We start from the raw sequence: 23,131 nt of genomic DNA on the forward strand, positions 1-23,131 counted from the left end.
CTTTGCAAAGTGCAGGCTTGCTCCCCCTTTTCCAGAGGTTACTGCCAGGGGAGTAGTTTCTCCTCCCTCCCTCCCTCCCTGGCCCCTGCTGGGGACCTGCCCTCCCGCACCCAACCCCAGCAGCAGCCCTGCTGCAAACACCACCACAGCTGCAGAAAAAGCAGCACCAGAGAAACACATTTTCAGCTCCACTTTGCAGTTTAAATCCAGGAGAAGGGCTCTGGCAGGAAGCCCTGAGCTGCTGCCCTGTGCATGGCTGCAGGTCCCTGGCTCAGGTCACCAGCAGCGATATTGCTGCAATTCCCCAAGCTGGCACGGGACTGACACTGAACAGCACCTCGTCAGCCTGTGATATGGTCAAAATATCTTCTCTGAGGCTTCGGTGAGTTTCTTCTACTGGCCCAGCACCTGTGGTGCCATCAGCCTGTGGGTCAGAGTACGTAGAAGTCATTGTTGTTGGACAGGTCGCTGTAGTGGCAGAGGGCGAGAGCAGGAGCCTGTGCTGGAGGGGGCTCAGCTCGACTCCTGCCCTGAAGCCCCTGTGCCGTGGACCTGCCCGAGCCTGACTTGCAGAGATGAGTGTCCCACCTGGGCTCAGCCACAGCCTGATGCTTCTGCTTGAGTCTGCTGCCACCCTTGCAATAGGTCCCACAACACCTGCACGTCAGGAAGTGCTTGGCTCGGTGTTTGGCCTTTGACTCTGAGGCTGGGGCCGTCCCTCCATGAACAAGAGTCACTGCTGCAGCACTCCGTGGGTCAGGCTGCCCTTTCAACCGGCTCCTTCTCCTCTGGACAGGGTCCAGGCTGATGTCTGACTGGGAGGAGCAGCTCTCATTCCAGCCAGCGCCAGCGCTCAGGCTGCGCAGCGGCAGGGCGAGACGCAAAGCCTTCCAGAACTGGGAGCCAGAGCGCTTGGACTTCTCCCCCTTCCAGGTGACGAAGGAAACAGACTCCTTCAGCTGGAGGATGCTGGGGTGGGTGCACTGCAGTGGCCTATACTCTACCACGATCAGCTTGGTGGCGATGGCGTTCTGGCACATGATGCCCAGCTTGAACTCCAGGAGGCTGATGCTCTTCTCCGTCAAGTAATCAGGACTCAGGACCACGATCATCCTGCGGCTCCTCTGGATGAAGTCGAACACGGCTTCGGTGGTATCTAAGAGTACAAGGGCAGAGGAATTGGGGTGCACAAGGAGGAGGGAGTGGGGAGAGAAAAGCTGAAGGAAGCTGTGTGGTGGCACATCTGTACAGATCCCCCTTCCTGCAGAGGGAAACCTGGAACAAGCCCTGTGACTTTCAACGTGCCCACACTCCTGCTGGCAGCATTTTTGCTGTGCAGTGGGTTTTTGAGAAGCCCAAACTGGTTGACAAGAAGCCAGGATATGCCTTGACTGTATTCTGACTTCTGCCCTGCACAGCATCACTCCTGCCCAGGGAAGTGCAGGACTTGCTTAGGAACCACCTGCCCACAGCTCTAGCAGCCCTTTGCATCACGGGAACAAAGTGAAACAATCACGTCATCCTGCTACAGCTCACAGTGCTGAGGCTAAGACCTCCCTCCCTCTCTCTCATGATCTCTCATCTAGAAATGGAAACCTCCCGATTTAGTAAGCAAAACTGTCAGCCTTAAACAACTCCATCAGTTCCCCTAGCCATCATGGAGGGGTGGAAAAACTGTCCTTCAAAGCTTGTTTCACAATTAATTGCAGGTTGTAAAGCTCAGCAAGATGCTTATCTGGAACAGTGCCAGGCAAGGGCAGCATCTCTTTTATTGTAGGTGTTGAAAAGCAGCAAACCTGAAGGATGCCCTTGGACTTGGACTTGTGCTTGGGATGCAGTAAGCATATTGGAGGTGTCATGGCTAATGGGTGAGCAGGGGAAAAGATTGGAATTATAGGGCTGTGGTGCTCAACAAATTAACCCAAGCTGATTAATAGAACTGTAAAAACCCACACACTTACTGAGTGCTGGTGCCTGAGATGAGGGGAGACCCGAGGACAAGGTGGCATTCAAGCAGGACAGGGATCATTGGAGTAAGAGCTCCTGCACATTTCAGAGAGAAAAACCTGCCTGTAGGAAGGTCTCTCAAAGAGATGTTCTGGGAAGAACTGCTACCTGCTGCTTGCATTCCCTTTCATACTGCTAAAGCCTTGATTCCCCAGCCTGGAAACTCCTCTCTCCCTGCCACTGGAGCACTGGCCTTTTATATAAATAAATTTACTGCTCCTTCCCTGCAATTGCAATGCCTCTTATTCTTCCAGCACCTGGCTGTCTCTTATCTCACAGCAGAAGGTGCACTGTGTTGCATCTGGATGCACCAGATTAATATTGTACAGAGCAATACTTTTCAAATATGTATGACTCGCTGTAAAACTCATTGTCACTAGATTGTTTGGAGACCAGGATAGGGAAAATTATCACACAGTAATGTTCTAATGGAGAAAGTAAGACACTGTTTGGTTCTTTAACATAATGCTGGAATTAAAATCAAATTATTTTGAGGGTTTTTTTTAATTGTATACAAGGTTTGCAAGGATTTTGCCTCCTCCCACCCCAACACAGACAGCAAAACACTGATTCATTGAAACCAAAAGTAGATGATAAAGTCAATTCTGTCCAAATTGTCACTTAACGCCATGACACATTTTTACCACCCTATTTCAAAGGCACAAAGAATTGGCAGCAATCTCCAATTTACGGAGTCCAGACCTCATTCAAACCTTTCTACAACTGATTGAGATCTATTTTGAAAACAGTCAGGCTTCACCATTTTGTGAAAGAAAAAGCTCTTCTGCTGGTTCAAAAGGTCTTTCTTTTTGAAACTGGAATCACAGAACCACAATGAAATGTAGGCAGGAGCAGCCCCTGGGAGGTCACCTATTCTACCTGCCTCCTCAAAAAGCCCAGGTTCAATTAATGTGAATGACTCAAATGGTGCTGAAATGAAATGTTTTGATTGAGCTGACAGTGCTGGTTTTCTTTTACCAATTTTGAATTTGCAACACTTTTTGAGACTTGACTTTTTTTTTTTTTTTTGGCAGGGAAAATGCTCAAATTCCCAAAGATAAGATTTTATTTCTGAGTATGGCATGCATTGGGACTTGGCTGACCAGGATACCTTGGGATGTTCAGTTGACAATTTACCCAGCTCACAAAAATTCCTGAGTGGCCCCTTCACAGAGTGTAGGTAGGATGGTCCCTGCCAGTGACACCACCAGCACAGGATGGGCCAGGCAGCAATAACACTGCTGAGGTTGGGGATTCAATACCCTTGGATATCTGCTTTATACTAAAAAAATTTTCCATCTTTAATAAATGGTTACAAAAGGCACTGCATACTTCTATTAGTTTACTTGTGTCTCCCCTAATGCACCCCAGAGATGTAACAGAGGATTACGGTGATACATCCCATACTCATAGACCCCAAATCCATAGATTATCACAAGTATTCCTTTTGCTAGTGGTCTGAAGTGCTAGGCTCTCTCTCAACTTACCTGCTATCAGGCAAACAAGGGCAACAGACAACAAAGTAGCTTGGATGAGAAAATAAGAAGCTACTAAACCTTTTCTACACACAACTGCCTGGAAAATGATAGGTGAAGTAGCCTGAGAGTGAGTTTGATTTCTGTGGTTTGGGCAAATTTCCAAAATTTCTGTTCAACATTCTGGCTTGATCTCTTGAGCAAAGAGATGATGTTCCCTTCCCATCTTTCTGTCCTGTGATTGCCAAGTGAGCACGCTTCAGATCAGAGAGTTTCTCTGTCCACTGCTGTGTGACATTTGAATGCTGTGTGTCACTATTTCTGCTTGCAGGGCCCTGGTAGCAGTGGTGGTGCCTCAGGTACATCTGCAGGCACAACATGAAACAGTCATAAAAACCACCCCCTCCAAGGAGGTGCCTCAAATGATCTTGGTGCTTGGACTACAAACAATCGTATTTCTTAACAGCCTTTCACAGACGTAATGGGGAGAAAGATGGTACTTATGAGAAATGCACAAGGACTGAAATGCAAAAGTGAAAATGTTTTATTGAAAAGCAAAATAAAATAACACTGACACTTCACAGACCAAATAACACAAAGGCAAAAACATACAGAAAAGAGAAAGGAAAACTCTGGAGCAGCTGTACAATATCAAACAGCGTGGGGAGGGAAGATATTTTTTCCAATTTGTGCCACGCTGTTTCCCCATGAAATAACAATGAGGAACTTTGCATGAGCTGCATATTGATAAATGTTAGGTTAGAGCACAGAAACTCAAATGAATCAACTGAGCTAGACGGATGCTGTGACAGAATCCCACAATGGAAACCACACGTGGCAGAGAATGAAATGGCAGGCGGATCTGAGGTGCTTGCAGATCTGCATTACAGCTGGGACTGGGCTTTACCCTGGCCTGACAGCTCCCAGCAAAGCCAGTGTAAACCTCCCTGGGGGAGCAGAGTCTGCTCCAGCGTTATTCCATCCGTGCTGCTCCCTCTGAACCTCTCAGACCCCTTCCAGACCATGGCACTTTTCATTTTGTGGGTGCTCTGCTTATGTCTCAGTAATCCTGCTCCAGGATTGCAATGGCACCAAGGGCCACAAAATGTATGCCAGAGAAAGTCGTGGTCTATTAATAGTTTGGAAAACTCTTTGAATAAAATCAGCAAAATACATGAGGTGGACTTAACTTCCCAAAATAATCAGACTTACTAAAACATCAGTAGAAATTGGTAACTGCCAAAACTGAGACGTGAGGTGGTGAGGTCTGGGGTGTTAATTCATTTTATGTGTATTTTGAAGTCAATTTTTTAAAAATCAAGTGGGAATCTAACACAGCTCTGCTTTGGCCTCAGGGCCTTCCCTCTGCCTGCAGATCTGGCAACTGATTACAGAGATGTTTAAAACACAAACAAAAAGGTGAAGCTGGGCAAAATGTTACGGCTGTGATGGGTTCACAAAGCTGAGCATGGTTTTAAGTGCTATCTCATAAATGCTTTCTGGAGTGTGGGAAGCAGCTTTGGCCCTCCACAGTCAACCACAGTAGAAAAGCTCATACCAAAACTTTTGAGCACCTCTGAGTAGATGAGGAGCTCCACTGCCTCTGGAGAAGCTGACTGCAATTTTACCTGCTTAAAGAAAAGCTTATCTGGGGCAAGGAGGATGAAAACGAAGGTAAGGAAGAAGCTCTATTTGTTCCACACTTTGTGGGAAGCAGCTTTGGCCCTCCACAGTCAACCACAGTAGAAAAGCTCATACCAAAACTTTTGAGCACCTCTGAGTAGATGAGGAGCTCCACTGCCTCTGGAGAAGCTGACTGCAATTTTACCTGCTTAAAGAAAAGCTTATCTGGGGCAAGGAGGATGAAAACGAAGGTAAGGAAGAAGCTCTATTTGTTCCACACTTTTACAGTACCTACAAAGCTTATCTAGGGCAAGGAGGATGAAAAGGAAGGTAAAGAAGAAGCTCTATTTGTTCCACACTTTTACAGTACCTGACCAAGGGCATGGGTGGTTGTGGTTCCCCACAGCCCTGGCATAACATTATTAATCATAAGATGCTAAAGGCAAAGGGGTTCCCTGACACCAAGGATTCAGTCTCACACCTTTAAGGCTGGGCTGTTTACTGGGACACCCTCAAACCTCTTCAGCTGGGTGAATAGTGCAGAGACTCCAAATTGTATTGCTTTCTTAATGGCATTATGAATGCATTTACTTCACCCACTGGACACCAACAGAGTGAACGCATGAGTCGAAGGTGACTCAGGAGCAACCACTATCAGTAAAAATAAGCATACACTTAGTGTGCTTAATAATGAACTCCATCATTAAGTGGGCAGGTCCCTCCACTGGGAGCTACAGGAGTATGGAGACACCCCTGGAGCTTGTAGTTTTATTTGAAAACGTTGTGAACTACAGCACCAGTCAACGCCAGAGTCCCACTGTGCTTTGGTCTGTCCTACAAGGAAAGGGACACTCCCCTCCTTGGCCTGAAAAGGCTGTGTGCAGGATAGGGGTTGACTCACCAGGTCCTCTCCTATGCCTGCTTCCTCCCACAGAAGCAAGGACTGGTACACAGTGGGTTTTTCGTGTTTCCATTTTGTGCAAAGGTTACAGAAGCTAAGATATATCATCTGTCTTGCAACTCTGGGCTGGAAACAAGATGGGGGAAGACTTGCTTTGTAAAGACAAGGCTGGTTTAAACCTGAGCCCTGAATTAGAAACAGTGAAGCTGTTCATACCCAGGCAGAGAAGACAGAGTCTTCATAGTTTGGGCTGGAAAGGACCTTCAAAGGCCATCTAGTTCAACCCCCCCTGCAATAAGGAGGGGCATCTTCAACTAGATCAGGTTGCTCACAGTCCTGTCCAACCTGTCCTTGACTGTTTCCAGGGATGGGGCATCCACTGCCTGTCTGGGCAACCCGTGCCAGTGTTACACCAACCCTCATCATAAAAAATGTCTTCCTTAAATATAGTCTGAATCTACCATCTTTTAGTTTATAATCACTACCCCTTGTCCTATTGCAATAGGCCCTACTAAAAACTCTGTCCCTATTTTTCTTATAAGCCCCCTTTAAGTACTGAAAGGCCACAATAAAGCCTCCCTGGAACCTTTTTTCTCCAGGCTTAGCAATGCCAGCTCTCTCAGCCTGTCCTCATAGTCTTACCCAGCTGGACAGGGTGAGTAATTTTTAATAAGTTCAAAATAAGTTTGTAGGGTCTCTTGCTGAGTTGGACATATATCCAGTGTCATCCCAGGGGCCTCAGCAGGGTCCTGCATGATGCTTTCCCTCAGCCAGTGGCAGAGATAGTAGGCAGGTTAGGCAGGTTCAGTAGTACATTGGGGTTGCTTGTAGTGCTTTTGAAGTCCCTGAGTTTATTCTACAATGAAATATCTCTCAGACATGTTCCATGTCCTGCATTAATGAGAGATATCCCCTGGATGGGAATGCCCCCTGGGCATTACAGCCCTTAAGGATGAGACTGCAGAGTCCCAGAGATTGGCCACTTGTTACTAAAGTGCTACAATACAAATATCACCTAGCGGAGTTGTGGACTATTGGGGATTTTAAGTGCTTTTCTAACAGCCATTTCACATTTCCAAATTATCTGAATGCACCTGCTTCAATAGAAATGTGGGGAGCAAATATGAGGAACCTCAATAAATTGTGCTCCCCCACTGAAGCAGAAGTCTGTGATCCCACAGTGATTGGGGTATAGAGCCACCTTTCAAACTGTTCCCCAGCCCCTACAACAGGGACCAAGGACCAAGAAGGAGTGAAGTCACTTAGGAGAGGAAAGGCACTGCCCTCTATGCTAGTAAAGGTCCCACAGGAACTGGATCTAGGAATATTGGCCTATATAAATACCTTGCTACCGTGAGGTGCTCAATGCATCCCACCTGGATAGCCCAAATTTAGACCTTAAGCCCAGAGCTTGTGAGGTTGATAATGAGAGCATACATTTGCAGAGGAGGTGTTTGCATCTTTGGTCTCTCTACTGCCAGAGCAATACAAGTAGGGAAAACCATCCTCTAAAATGTTTAGGACATGGTCCTTCCTGGAAAAAGCAACTGAGTTCCTTCCCTCTCCCTGGCCTAACTTGTGGATTTTTGGCATTTGTTTTGGTTTGTTTTCTGTTGGTGTCAAACATTTTTCAGGGATACACATCAACCCATCATGGCTCAAACTCCTGCTAATTTTTTTCACTGGCATTTCCACCTGCAGCTGCTTCCAGAACTGTTTAGGACATGGTCCTTCCTGGAAAAAGCAACTGAGTTCCTTCCCTCTCCCTGGCCTAACTTGTGGATTTTTGGCATTTGTTTTGGTTTGTTTTCTGTTGGTGTCAAACATTTTTCAGGGATACACATCAACCCATCATGGCTCAAACTCCTGCTAATTTTTTTCACTGGCATTTCCACCTGCAGCTGCTTCCAGAACCTGCCCTTTGGGAACTTGGATTTCTCGCCTTTCCATTTAATGACAGTCAAGGCCGCCTTGGCCTGCTTCAGCTCCTTCACTTTGCTCTTCTTGATGGCTTTGTACTGCACTAGAATGACTTTGATGTTGCCCTTGGAGGCCATATTCTCTAGACCAGCCTTGAGCTCCAGCAGGGCCTGTGTCCCCTGCAAGACGTAGTTGGGGCTCAGGACAACAAGCAGACGTCGGCTTTTCTGGATGAAGCTCAGGGTTTCGTCTGTGACAACTGGGAGAAAGAAACATTGAGGTGGTTAGTGATGCCCAAGAACATGCTGCTGAGTTGCTAGTGTGACACCAGGTGTCGCTTGAAGGGGACAATAAAATCCCTTGGAGGGCCTATCTAGAGACTAGACTGGTGCTTCCCAATCCTGCAAGCAACTCCAGGTAGGACCTCCTACACCATGGCTGGTACCCACTGCCCCATACAGTGACATCTGCTCCTAGCCCCCAGGCTGCCTAAAGATGCATTTGCTCCTCCCCACACTGCATGGAGATACCCAAGATAGCTACATCTAAAAGGCACTGTACTACATGTAAGTGACACCACCCAATGGTATGAGGATGCCTTGTGGACAAGAGGGCTGCTGAGGCTCAGATTTAGCTTCCTACTAGTGAGGGTGGAAAAAGAGGTTCTCTGGAGCAAAGCAGGGAAAATTGCTGCTGAACAGCACGTGACCTCAAAGGAAAGACTCAGCCTGAACAGCTGTAGGGAAGCCTGAATGCCTACATTACATCCCCCTCTGAGAGATGTCTGGATACTTCCTTCACTCTTGCCTTGGTTTCCCCACACCAAACACAATAAGTATCTACACCCTGCCTAAGTGTCCTCATGAGTTAATTTGCTTTGGTAATACTACCATCCTAATTCCTGTTACTCATCCATGTGTTCCTCTTGCCATCATCTATGAAAGCAGATTAGAGCATTTTTAGAACTGACAAGTAAACTGCTCTGAGGACTTTTAATCAAGTGTTCCAAAAATTCCATCCTTTGAGCTAGAGAAATGTCATGGTAACTGGATCCTCTCTAATTTTCTAACATCTGCAGGTAGACTGTCCTTAGGCACCTTCCTGTAATTAATGTGAAAATCCCTTGTAAGTGTGAATCCTGGTGCTTGTTGGATCTGCTGCAGGATCTCCCGCACTTCATTGACGAGGGAACACTCTTGACTGGTCAGAAATTACAATGGAGAATAAAATAATGCTGACAGGCAACTTCATTTAGCTGTCAAGCACGTTTGATTAGTTCCTGTCAGCAAACTCGGAGGATAATCCATCTCCCACTGTTTCTTCATCAAGGACAACGTAAGTCTCTGCCCGTGACACAGATGCACACTCTGGAGGCATGACACCAGCTGCCAAAAGCTATTTCCTGGCCCGCCGTGCTTTCCCGAGAAACAGATTAGTCAAATCCTGGCTAAGAAGCGATGGGGAAGCCCCAGCAGCATTGCAAATGGCAGTGCAGTGACAAGTCACTCCAGCAGTGCTGGTGCTGGATGAAGGCTGACAGTGACTGCCACAGGGGGCAGGAATGGGAGAGCTCCGGGGTTAGGGTGAAGGGCAGAGAGCCCAGCAGAGCTGCACTGGGAGGAAAATGACACCCTCCGAAGTGAAAGGATAAGGATGGCAAGAACTGGCAGGGAGAACAGGAAGGAGATGGACATCTGGTGAGAACAGCTCAGAGCAGGTTTGCCTGGCACTGTTGCCAAGCAATATAAGCCTGGAAGGTGCCCTGCCGTGCCATCCAGGCTCTCTTTAGAAGGAACAGCATCAGGATTGCTGCTGTCTCCCTGTCCTCTGAGGCACATGTATTTATTTACCTTCAAATTTTGAGGTGCTCCTAGATCCTTGCAACAATCTAGGGGATAAAGATAACAGATCCCAGTCTGATTCTTCCCTCTTTGCCACACAGCTGGGCTGAGACTCCAGCAGTCCCTCCTGTCCCAAGAGGGACCCCAACTGACTTTATCAGCACAGGTTCTGCCATCAGTGGGGTCCTGACCCACAGCTCATGAATTCAAAGTGCACTCTCAGAAGTTCAGACTTTGAACTTTTAGTAGGCATCATGCATCAGGGACCATGCAGCCATCTTAGCCCCTGGGATGGGGAGATTGAGAGTATTGGCAAGACTTCTGCTTTTGCTGTGGCACTTCTGTGAATGTATGTGTAGCTGGAGAGTTTCACAAACTTCCATTCTTGATGATTTTCTGCATCCCCGCAGCAGACACATGCCCAGAACCTTATATAATTTAGCTCGAAACAGTGAAAAAAGACTACATCTTACTGAAGAGATGAGTCTCACTACCTGCAACAAAGCATTTTTAACTATAGTAGCTTGATTGTATGCCATGTTAGACACAAACTCTCTAATTAATGAGGGTGAGTAGCAGGCATGTGATCTTCTCACTGATTTTGGCAGGGTGCTCTCCACACCTTCCTGAAGCAGACACTCCTGGTTTTACAGGCATTCACCATTACCCTCTGCGAACAACCAGTCTGCTCCAGTATCATACTTCTCCTGCCTCTTTTCTTCTAGCCTTGACTTTATCCTCTCTTTTTAAGGCAGCTCAGAGGGCTTGCATGAAGGTCAGGGGTCCAATTCCCCATGTTGACAGATCAATCACTGCTGCACATCACTTCTGGATAGAACAACTGAAATGACCAACCACCATCACTTGCCTACCACAGCCTTTTTGGTGGCCTGGAGCATCTGCAACATTGTCACGTGAAGCAGAAACATTAGAAGATACCAAAAAGAGTTTGTTAATAGTGATAAGCCTGTTTCAATCAATTATCAACATAATAAAGAGAGGAGCATGGAGTGTGTGCATAGAGCACAGTCCCCTGTGAAATACTCACTTCCCCCAGGGAGGCTGTCTCTGTCGAAGATACACAGCTTGTACCCAAACTCATTCTCCAAGACTCCTCGCAGTGTCAGCAGCACAAATTCCTCCTCCTCAGCGTTGCGTGCGTAGGACACGTACACATCGTACTCCTTCCCGTCTGGGCATCAGCAGCACAGAGACACACAAACAGCAGAAGAGACACCTGTGATACTGCACATACTTCATGGGAAAAGCAGGTACAAACGCTCACTGTAAGCCCAGGCACTGCAGGTTACGGCACATCGAATTCCACAGTCACATGACAACAGTGCTGCCTCTTTGACTACCCGGTCTGAACGTGCAGGTACTCAGACACTGCTGGGTCACTGAAGTTATAAGACCAAAGCAAAATGACCAACCCATTCTGTCCAGGCTCCTTTTGTCTTTTGACATCTCTGACATTGCTCCCTCTCATCGTGCTCCATCCACATGAGCAGTCCCACCAGACAGAGACTTGCACCCTGTCTACACCCTCCTAGAGCTGCCGCACCCCCATGGCAGGTTCACACCACAAGCTGCAAGGGCTTGAACACCCTCCTCCTTCTCCAGAGGTAAAAGTCTCAGCTCAGAGTCCCTAGTGATGAACTCCCAGTAACATAGGGAAGCTGTGGAAAAACTGAGGACAGAAGGGTGATTTCCAGACTCATCCTTTTGGATGCCTTCCCGTATTTTAAAGCAGGTCACTCTGGACTTATGAATCCTTACATAGAGTCACCAGAGAAATCCAGGACTTACTGAAACTTGATGACTTATCTGGACCATCTAGATGGGATGAAACAGCTAGCCATGAGAAGGGCAGAGCCCCAGGGAGCCTGACACATCCATGCTTCACCTCTGCAGAGAACACAGATGACTACTCTTTCCTTCCCCCAACCCAACCTTACTCCTTTTGTTCTAAAATGACCCACACAACCGAATGTAGGTATAGAAATAGGTCAAAATGTCATGACCCAACCTTACTCCTCTTGCTCTAAAATGACCCACACAACTGAACGTAGGTATAGAAATAGGTCAAAATGTCATTATGCTGTGAAGAGGGTTAAAAATACTTTATATGAAAATTCCTATATGAAAACAAAGGGCCTGGCCTATAGCAGAATAGAATACATGTAAGCTCTTTAACTCCTTACCTAGAATGGTTTCATCTGTTCCAAAATGAGCCCGATAGAAGAGGACCATTTCAAGCCAATACACGTGATAGACAACTATCAGCACCACAACGAGCAGGACGGTTGCCCCCAGTCCACAGGCCAGCTCCACGGTGTACTTCGGTGCTACAACTGGGTTCAAAAAGAAATAGAGGGTCAGGTTTAAAGAACAGGTTAGGCCTTCAGCTGGGTGGGTACAAGCTTGTGTCACATGCAGCCAAACACCACACAGGAACAGCCAGAAGCCAAGCTGGCCCTTCAGAGAAAGGTGGCCAAGCCAAGGTTTTTCTGGCAGGACACATGATGGCTGGCTACCCTGGAGTCCCCATTCTGGGTAATTAGGTCTAGTTGAGCTGACAGAGCAAGTCATAGCACAGACAGGACTTCTGTCTCTGAGCTAGACCCTGGAGCAGCCAGATGGTAGAATGACCTGTTGATAGAAAACACCTGCAGAGCCCAAAGCCAGATCATGAATGTGACCTTCTCAGCAGTATGCACAAACTCTTGGGGCAACACAACTGCACTTACTTCTAGGAGAGCCGAATAAAACTCACCAGTAGCAAAGTAAAGGCAATGGCTACCACTTTCCCTCCCGATCAAACACATGTCTTGTGACTTGGCCCAGACTACCAGCAAGGATATAACAAGCCATGGCCTGACTGATTCTTCTTTCCTGGTAGAACACAGATTTCATTACAGAAAAGCTGAGATGCTTGGAAACAAATAGGACAATCTGTGGATGTCAAGCCAGAACATCACAGGCCCCCTCCAACTCATACATTGTCTGTCACACCACTGCTGCTTCTTTGTACTAAGGATAGAAAATAACTCTTCTAACAGTATCCCTGGGCAACTCTGTTGGTGGCAACTGACATGCACATTGGCAAACTGCACAACAAAAGAACAGCAGGGAGTGGAAACACCACCAAATTCCAGTATTTAATAAGTTTCTAATAAAACTGACTTACAAAAGCCAAAATGAAAGGAATTTATCAACTTTCATTAGGTGATTGATGCTGAGAAAAGCTGGAAAAGAACTACTCACAGACTTGTATCTCTTTAAGTAGCAGGTATTTGTTTATTCAGCCCCAGGCACAAGGGGGATGGCTCCACCAAACTTGTGCAACCAGGGACAAAAAATTCACAGTTTATATACTTTAAATGCACATACATATTCATTATTTCCAGGAATCGGTCGTTGTTATTATAATTATTTCTCAGAAATCATTATCATATACTCCTCTTCCATCTCCTCCCTCCTGGCATCAGTCCCATGCCTGAGAAAAGCTGGAAAAGAACTACTCACAGACTTGTATCTCTTTAAGTAGCAGGTATTTGTTTATTCAGCCCCAGGCACAAGGGGGATGGCTCCACCAAACTTGTGCAACCAGGGACAAAAAATTCACAGTTTATATACACTAAATGCTCATACATATTCATTATTTCCAGGAATGGGTGGTTATTATTATTATTAGTTCTCAGAAATCACTATCATATACTCCTCCTCTATGTCCTTCCTCTTGGCATCAGTGCCATGGTCCTGGTGGTCGTTCGGTGGTCGTGAAGATGAAGTGCCTCCTCTTCTTCAGTACCTTACTGTGCAACTGTTTACCCCTTTGTACAGTTTTGCATGCCTTGCTGACCTTGCTTCTACCTTAAACATTTTGTTTCTTCATTCCACACCTTATATGGTCTTGATTTTCCTCCTACTGCCAAGGTTTGAGTCTGGTTAGTTCTACTGTCTTATAGATAAGATGCATTGTTTTGTTAATTAAGCTAAAATAATGCCATTAGTGAAGCTTCTTGTCTGTACTATGCAATCCTGGCTGTTTTGCTAACTAATCTGAAATAGTGCCATTAGTAAAGCTATTCCTTATACTTTCAACTTTAACTTGTTCAATTCCCATTATCGGTCCACTTCTCGCTATCATGATGAGCAGCAGAAGTATATGAAAAGGATAGGGAAATCATCCAGAAAAGGCAAGAAATGTATCTAGCCTAATGTAATGAAAGAACTGGAGCCAACCTATACAGCCACCTGCTAAAAACTGGAAGACAAGTGCTGAGGGGTTAGGTTCTGGCATGCTCGATGTTCCTACGTGCAGTGGGTTGGTCTGCAGTGAGCTTAGCTTGAGGTTTCTCTGTCAGCAGCAGCTGGGCATGGTTGCTGGATTTTGCTGTGGAACAGAGCAGGAAGAAGGGGTGGTGGATAACCATGTCTGCTCAGAGCAAACCCAGTCATCTGCTCAGGAGCAGATGGGGAAGAAAGAGAGGATAGTACAGATCAGTCCACTGGAAAACAGCATTTAGGCATTGGCAAACAGAGAAAGAATCTGAGTGCTTTAGATTTGCTTCTGCTACATGTACAAACATTATCACCCCAGAAGAATTATGTATGAAGTATGAATGCATTAGCAGATGGTTTCAGGCTTTCTCAGTTATATGTTTGGTCTGTTATTCCTTCCTAACAATCCAGAAGAGTTTTGTCTCAAAGGATCAGGGCTAAAAGAGAAGGGCAAGTATCAAGAAGAAAGAGATTTTTCATTAAAGACCTCTATGAACCTTCCCATGCTCATAAGGCAGAGTAGGGGGAAGAAGGATTCTGGCATGAGCTACACATGGCAGGGCAGCATTCCTTATTGGAGAGGGAAGGTATCAGGTAATCAGGTGTTGAAGCTCTAGATGATAAGGAGGCAGAAATATCTGCCTTAATTAGGAAACCTTACATTGCCTTTATTACTGACAGGTGGGTCTGGGAAACAGGAACAAAATCTTTGATGAAAAAACTTGTAGGAAAAATCCACACTGAGCAGCACTGCATCAGTCCAGACCACACATGCTGACATGGCTGTATCTAGACTGGAGCATCATCGCAGCAAGAAGTAAAACCATGAGGCATCGTGGTTTGACTGTCTCACTCCCTGAGCAGTGCCAACAACTTCAGTCTGTCTTTTGGAGGATGCCAACTGGTAGGCTGTTGTGTCACGTAAAACCCTCACACTATCAAGTAACCTGAAATCATTTCAAGCAGCCTGTCCTCTCAGTCCTACTTCAGTAGTGGTGCATGGATGGGATGAGGACAGCAGATCTATCCACGCCCCTCTCTCCCCAGGCACTTGACCACGGTAGGGCATATGTGACACACATCCTTTGCTCCCTGCCTCCAAGAAGCAGTGCAGTATGACAGCAATAATGCAGCAGTGCACACAGAACAGACAAAAAGGCTTGATGGATTTCCTTGTTTGCTTCCTGTTTTGCAGGGCAAGGCTTGAGGCAGAACCAACAGCCTCTCTGAGCACAGCTCACTTCACAACCATGCCCTGCAAGTACTTTACCTTTCATGCGCACTACGGCCTGGCTATGGTCCTCGCCTCTGGTGTTCCTGGCATAGCAAGTATAATTCCGTTTCAAGTCCTCTGGTGTGGCTTTTGCAACTGTTAGAGTCCTTATGACAGTTTTATCTTCAAAATCTCTAGTAATTTCACTGTAAGAGAAAAACCAGAGCACTACACATCCAAAACTGCAGGAAGTTCTTAGTGACAGATACTCCTTTCCCTGATATCACCTCTTTCTTTAAAAAGACCAAAACACATAAACTGATATTTATAAATCGATACACACTTCAGATTTTAATACAGCTGCAGCTATTCCTTTATCTGATTTTCCTTAATATTTATTTTACCACTCATAATTTTCTTACTGCGGCTGTGTCACATTGCCTTTTAGAGAAAATGGAAGTTCTTGCCTATAAAGCAACAAGATCTCATGAACTCAGGATTCAGAGCTCATGTCACATTCCCTATGCAATCCTGGATGAGTCACTTTGTCTCTCTCTGCCTGAATTGACCATCTGCAAAATGGGGATACAGTATTTCTTTTTGCCTTTCCTTTTTCTACATTGCTTTGCAAATCAACCAGGGCAGTGATTGCCTTCCCCTTGTAATTCAGGATCCAGCAAACAGAAGTCTGATCCTCATTTGGGTTCTCCAAGTAGCTGAATCTCCATTCCTCCTAATCAATGCTACGTATAACATTAGATTTTTGTTTTCAGCCTTTGTTTTTTTGAAACATTTCTATTGCTTCTGCTATTTAGGAACATTCCTCTAGACAGAATTGTCTGCCCCCATCCATTTCACAAGTCCCACAACAGTACCAGCTATTGGCAACGCTACCAGGACCTGAAAAAGTAATGATGTGAACTGGTTAACAAAGGTCCCTCAAATCCTGCTGCAAGATATCATCACAGCATGGTGCAGCCACAGGGGCTTCTGATTAGCAGGGAAGCAGAGTACTCCACACTCCCCTGAGACTGCCACATGCCTATACCCACACCCCTCTGCAGGACCAAAGAGAGGGTTAGGTACAAATGGAGGTTCACATTACTCTGCTACCTTTGTGTGACTTTTATCTTGGGGTCTGTGATGTCGTCTGTGTTTTTCCCATCTATGGTCCACCACACCTCAGTCCGGGAGTCCTTCAGGAAGGTGAAGAAAACCTCACAAGGCAGGATAAGGTCTTCTCCTTAGAAGAAAGGACCATAGTGAGGTATTGCAAAGCAGGAACAGCACCACCCTTAGTTTTGTGCTTTCCAGGGATCCTACCAGCCTAAGCTTTGCCTTCCTTCAAGAGGGAATGAGGCAAGTATCCACTTTCTGACGTCTAATAACTGCTAAACATCCTGGACATGATGATTTGTGACAGACATATCAATTAAAAAAAAAATATCCTGCCTTCTCAAATGTGTTACAAATTCTTTGACTGTACCGAGTGACACACCCAAAGGGAGATTCTCCATGCCAACCACTTCCTTGGAAAACTGGATAGTGTTAATCATCCCCAGTGCACAGAGGACAGATACCATAAAGCAAAGGATCAAACTCCACAAAAGCATTTTAGTGTGGGAACACTTCTTCAAGAATTTGACTTCCACTCAAGATCAGACTTCGGAATGTGAATATCTTTGTGATCAGCCCATAAGTGATTTTATCTTATAGAATAAATATGGAAGTCTGACCTCCTGAGCCAAAAAAGCTGTGATTTAAAGTGAAGACTTTGGTGCTAATCATCATCATTGGTACCACATTTATTACAGCAATGTAATAGGACAGGATCCATTAAATATAGGGAATTGCTCCAAAGAGCTATCAGTCCAAATCGATGGGGTGGGGGAAGGGGTGGGGGCAGGAGCATGGTACCTCGCTACCCAATGCTGCAAGGCCAGCAGAAGGAGAACTGTCATTAATTAGGAAGTAATCAGCCAAAAAGGGAGAAATAAGCAAAAAGTGGCTAGAAGGCTGAAGGCACTAAGGGGGTGAATGAGGGAGAGGGGCAGAAAAACCGCAGCTAGGACCAGAGCTGAGACACGGTCCTACATGATTTTTTCTAAGCAGCTGAGTGTCCCCATTTCATCTGCTTCTGTGCTGCATTCTATGCCTCAATATCTATCTTTATTTGTGCTTGTAAAAAATCAACTTTTAAAGCTGTGCTCTCCTGGCATCAAGAACTGGCATCCCACACTGTCTGCCAGGCAACTTGTGGCAGCTCATGTGCTCTGTGAGGGAAAGCACCAGGGAGTCAGTGGAAGGGAGGAGCTTCTGTGCCTGCCTGGGTCTCCCCACCCCGCGGGCAGACTTCCAGGGCAGCGACAACAGGCAACAAGTGTTTGGATTTACCTGCTTCCAGTTCATACACAACTTTCTCATTTGGAGAGGTGAACTGCGGTGGCAAGGCCTTGTTTGGAGATCCTGCAGGAGAAAACAGAGAGCCCCCCATGGGGACCCAGACTTCATGAGAACCTGGAATCCTTGCAGCCTCAGTCACAAAGCCCTAGTACCCTGCTGCATATTCCCCAATCTAACTTGTGATACAGTCCTGCTGCAGAGTTCCATGCACTGAGAAATCTAATTGTAGTCCACAAACTCATGGCCCGATCCAGATTTTGAGGCTCCTCCAAAATATAGGTAAGCTAGTTTGGGCTTCTCACATCACAAGAATTCCATAAGCCTCTCAACAAGGCATAACCTGTACCACTTTCTTTCTACTGCTGCTTCTAAAAAACAAAATACAAACATCATTTCCTGTTGCAAATATTTAATTCAGCTCTTAAAGCAGCAGTTAGCACAGGACTCAGAATGTATCCTACAGCTTACTCATTTTTTAAGGTCTGTCTACAATTCCCTGGCAGGTAGGCTGAGTCCTTGTGCCTGGGACAAACCTGTGCAAGCACTGGGTACCTGCAGCCCTGCCTAGCTGATTGACAGTATCAACCTCAGCACACAAAGGCTTTGAGATTCCAAGAAGATCAAGATGACTTGCCTATAAAGGGGCAATTCCACAAATAATGATGAGCAAAGGACACTGGAGACAATGAACAGGAGTGCCAGGGTTATGCATTCACATGCCAGCAGAGGGTACCCCTGGCCATCTCATGGGCTGAGCTTCATCAGTCTAAGCCTGGCCACTCTCTGAGTTTGGGGCATTTGACATGATGGTGGGTAGGACCTCAAGCACAACATGTTCTGGGCAGTCACACAAGGCTGTCACCAGCAAGAAAAAATATACCAAGTCAGTTGGGTGATGCATATTGAACACAACCACAAAAGGATTCTGTGACAGACTCTTCTAGCTGTTTTTACCACTTTTGCAGTTATCCACATGCATTTGACACATTTCAAAGTCATTCTTACCCACCACCTTCATCTTTATGGTTCTGGTGAGATTATAGGTTCTTCCATGGTCCTTGAATGTCACAATACAAGTGTAATTCCCTTTATATGCACTGCGGACAATGCCAATGACAAGCCTGGGCCCTTGTGGGTATCGTTCATAGAAGCCATCCACCAAGTTGCAGTTCTGGAGTCAGGCAGAAAAACATTTGAGTTTGGGGTTCAAAAGGAAAGATACTGGTTTAAATGCTACTACAAAGATCTAATCTTAAACTATGAATATGATACTTGGGATCGTGATGTAGTTCAGACCAAAATACCAATGACATTGAGCATGTTGGAACATAGACTGCTATATTCACTTTGAAAATTTAGTTATGAAGCAGATGATCCTCACAGTTTTATCCCACCATAAACACAGAGAATTTTATAAAAGAGAGATCTCTAATCCAGAAGTAGCTTTGCAATCAAGGTGAGCACCTCAGCAGAGTGAAGAGTAAAAGCAGACAAGGAGAAAATGATGATGTATTCACAAATGGATACCAAGACTGAAGGACATGTCCCTCGTTGATGTCCATCTTTCAAAGCTAATCAAGCTATCCTGACTGACTTCAGCTGAGGACGTGGCCCCAAAATTGGCAAATGGCAAAGGAGAATCTTTAGTACAGAAAGCTTAATAACTCTTCTCTTTCTGTCAGGCAAGGCAGGAAACCTCTGCCAAATACCAAGCTAGAGATCCCTCTCCAGAAAAGGGTTGTGCAGATAACATCTTGATTGTCATAAAACCCAAAGATGTGCACATTTTCTACGAGATTATTTCTGAATGGTACATTTCCAAATCAGATACATCCTAATGGGGCAGTTTAAGACAGGGGTCATATACCATTTCTAATGATTTTTATTAGGCACGGCATGACTTGCTGCCTGAAAAATTACTTCCATGGGGCTTTTTGTTTCATTCTGCTAATTGATTGCCGAGATGTGAATTTCAATGAATGGTAGAAGTGAAGCATTTCAGCTACTGGAGTAAAACTGCTTCTCTTGGATCTAAAAGTACGTTTTTCCTGAAGGGTTTTAGAGCTGGGGTTTTATTTTGGGTCTTTTTTCTAATTTATTTTTTTTAATCAGCAAATATATTTGTTCACAACTTTCTTTATTATTAAATTCACCTATATATAATCTTCTATCTAGAAATAAAAAAGCACTTTATAAGCAGTTATTAAAGAATACAATCCCATAACCCTCTGGCTGTACATCCCCTGAAAATTCTTATTCTCGATTGAGTAAAGACATCCACCTAGAGAAAAACAATGAGGTTAAATTTAATAAAATTGAGCAGTAATTCCGTAGGCAAGAGCCTAAGGATGGCTGAAGACAGCCTAATCATCAGAGCAGTATGGAGGGTGGGGTAGGGATGCCTTGATCTTCAGGAAAGAGGTTTGCTGAACTGTGTCAAACAGGGCACTCATTGTGTTGCAGAGGTCTGATGTACGACTTCATTTCCTGATCTCAGAGGATTTTGGAAAGAATGTTATTTTCATTAACAGGTGGTATTTTTTTCAAGAAGAGGGAGTATGAATGGCAGTTTCCTTTACAGGGATAGTGAGAGGCTCACACAGCAAGGCAGGAATACTGCCTGCTCCTAAATCCCTGCTAGAGTATTCTCCACTTGTGCACGCTGATCAAAAAAGCTTCAGTGTTAACTCTTGATTCCCTTCCAAGAGGAGTTTTACCCTTGAACTCATTGGAAACAAAGCTCTTAAAATCCATAAAGCTTCATTAACAGCATCATCACTGGGGAGACTCTGAAATGCAGCTCCACGATTCTCATGTCAACCACTGCTTTATCACAAATACCACTGCATTCCCCCACTGCCCAAGTAAATCCTTCTTACCAGGTACCACTTGACAGTTGGTGTTACACTGGCAGGGTAAAACCCATCAATATCTGGACATATGATCTTTTGATTGGCATGCTCCAAGTAGAACATCTCCTCAGTGGGTTTTATCGAATGGCTCACACAAGACTGTTGGTCTTTTGGAACAACCTCCAAGGGAAATGCAACTTTGCTGCAGTAGGTTGTGTTTCTAAGGACAAAGGAGGATAGGGCTGATTAGTTGAAACTCATTTACTCCTATAGCAGTGGAATGAAATAAAAATCACATCTGCAATAACGAGCATTATAGCACTGATGAGGTATATACAGCCTTAGCTGACCCATTTATAAATGGGAAAGAAATGCTCATCAGAGGTGGCCACACAAGCTCAGAAAAGCCTATAAAGATGACTAACAAGCAACATCCACTCCCCTGCTGGTAAAGCTGATCATCGGGTCAAAGACACAGACAAGAGACAATGTGAGGAAGATCAAAAAGAGCTCTTGTGCGTAGCAGATGCTATGTTCATTTTGTACCACACTTAGAGACACTTTTAATTTCCTAGAAGTCTGAATCTCATGAATCTTTGCCAAATTAGCGTGCAGTCAAAACATTACCCCTGCATCTGAAGCTATTTTTGCTCTAGACATCCAGATCACTTCTTAATGGTGAGTGCCTGTGGATTTTGCCATGGGCTCAGCAATAATATTTTCACGGACACTTGCAGCAAGCAAGGAGAGGCACACTCATTAACGTTTGCAAGGCTCCAAGCATTATTGCGATGCAAATTGGCTCAGCACTGAGCAGTCTTATGCTTGTAACATTCTTTTCCCATTAATGCTTATGTAAATGGTCATCTCCCTACAGAAAGATCTAGTGCTAACAGCATAATTTCCCCACTTCCACAAAAGTCTTTCGATTGTGCTGAAGACATACAGAAACTGCACCACACAACCTACCTGAGCATGCAGGTATAATTCCCAGTGTCATTGAGCAGAGCAGGCCAGAACCAAAGGGTGTCTTTATCCTTACTGATGTGATTGTCTGGGAGACGATAATTAATGGGTTCTTCCAGATCTCGGTCCTGTGCGATCCTGTACCAGATCAGTGTTAAGCCAGCAGAATGGGCTGTGCTATAGTTGTACTTCAAGAAGGTCTCAAAAAGTGGGCATTTGATCTTGGCAGGTTCCCCATCATAAATCTGGATCTGCTTCATGGTGTCCACACCCCAGTCATCACAGCGTTCTGCAGACAGGAAGAACAAGGTGCCTTAGCCTGCAAGTCTGCAGGAGAAAACAATTCTGCCCGTGCTCCCCACAGCCCTTGGTCCTGTCCCCATTAAAACCAGAGCCAAAATTATAGTGTTTTCAACGAAAGCACACTGGGCTTTTATAAAGCAGAGCAAGAACAGTGTGTTCATTTCTTGAGAACCTGCAAACCTCTGCTTTCATTTTTACACCTCCTACATTTCTTCCAAGCTATTTATCTCTCATCAGGACAATAGAATAGGATATTCCTGCATAAAACCAAGCTTCCTAGAGAGCTCCAAGAAAATTTAACACAAAAATCTTACGTGGGAAGATAAAATTTGGATTAAAACAATGCCAGAGCTATGTGTGCATTCATACACAATGACAGGGAATTCCATCTGGAAATACATGTGTTGAAATAAGAGGGGAAAAAAAATAATGACCCAAACATCAACCCTCCTGTAGAGCTATGGGCACCACCCCTGCCAGAAGAAGCTGGACTGTGGGTTCTGAGAGTGAGGACTGTCTTCCTGTGTTGGATTCCTGTGACATCTGTGCACACTATAAAAACACAAAGAGTACAAGTGCTAATTAGTGACACAAAGTCATTGTTTACAGTAAAGTTTGGGAAGGGGCAGAAGATACAGTAGGGAGGAGGTGGCAGCAGGTTCTCTTGGGAATTCCCAGGCAGTGCCCAGGTGCAATCCCCAAGCACAGCTCAACAGGCTCAGTGTGGCACACAGCAGACTTGGGCTGACATAGAAACTGGCCAGCACAAGAAAAAGCTGTACAGTGCCTTTTTTAAAAAATTTATTCTTGTCATTAGTGAATAGTTTCAGGACAGAAAGCACAGCCCAAACCTATTTCTCTTCTGAGTGCTCCTTTTTGCTCTATTCCTCTTCCAAGTGTTCCTTTCTACTCCATTCTTCCTACCCATCAGGATGTCCAGTCACAAAGGGATTCAGTGCAAGCAAAGCACAGTACCAGGGTGTCAGGAAACCTGAGTGCAACCTCCACTGTGGGTGCCAACTGAGACACAGACAGAAGCTGCTGTCACTGCTTCTCCTGTCTCCCCACGCTGACGAGGCAGAGCACGGCATGGCACACTTCCCAGTGCATCTCTTGTAGCTGCTGGGAGGCATTTGCTAGGGCAGCCTGACGTCTGAGAACCCAAAACGAGCCGAACAGGAGAGGAGTGTGCTGCCTGCAGCAGTCCCTGTGAACAGTGTCTCAGCACATCATAGGCTCACCAGATAAGACACTGCAAAGCTTCTCCCATTTTCAGATATTAGAAGAACTCAGACAGAGAGGAAAAACAGAATACAATATGCTCTTTGAGCCAAATTCTT

The 23,131-nt window shown here is 45.3% G+C and overlaps 1 protein-coding gene across 1 annotated transcript; it reads right to left on the reverse strand.

The window, feature by feature from the left end:
• Window positions 1-431: 431 nt before the first annotated feature.
• On the reverse strand, window positions 432-21,778 carry IL1RAP (interleukin 1 receptor accessory protein). The gene is made up of 10 exons (XM_009082368.1): window positions 21,492-21,778; window positions 20,550-20,742; window positions 18,676-18,841; window positions 17,662-17,733; window positions 16,381-16,510; window positions 15,325-15,473; window positions 11,972-12,121; window positions 10,816-10,959; window positions 7,778-8,185; window positions 432-1,156 (listed from the first exon to the last, which is right to left on the reverse strand). Exons 1-10 carry the CDS (start codon window positions 21,746-21,748, stop codon window positions 432-434), a joined length of 2,394 nt encoding a protein of 797 aa, XP_009080616.1. The 5' UTR covers window positions 21,749-21,778.
• Between the last annotated feature and the right edge of the window lie 1,353 nt (window positions 21,779-23,131).

This window comes from Acanthisitta chloris, unplaced genomic scaffold (assembly GCF_000695815.1).
Source record: "Acanthisitta chloris isolate BGI_N310 unplaced genomic scaffold, ASM69581v1 scaffold4289, whole genome shotgun sequence".
In the NCBI taxonomy this organism is placed as follows: Eukaryota; Metazoa; Chordata; class Aves; order Passeriformes; family Acanthisittidae; genus Acanthisitta; species Acanthisitta chloris.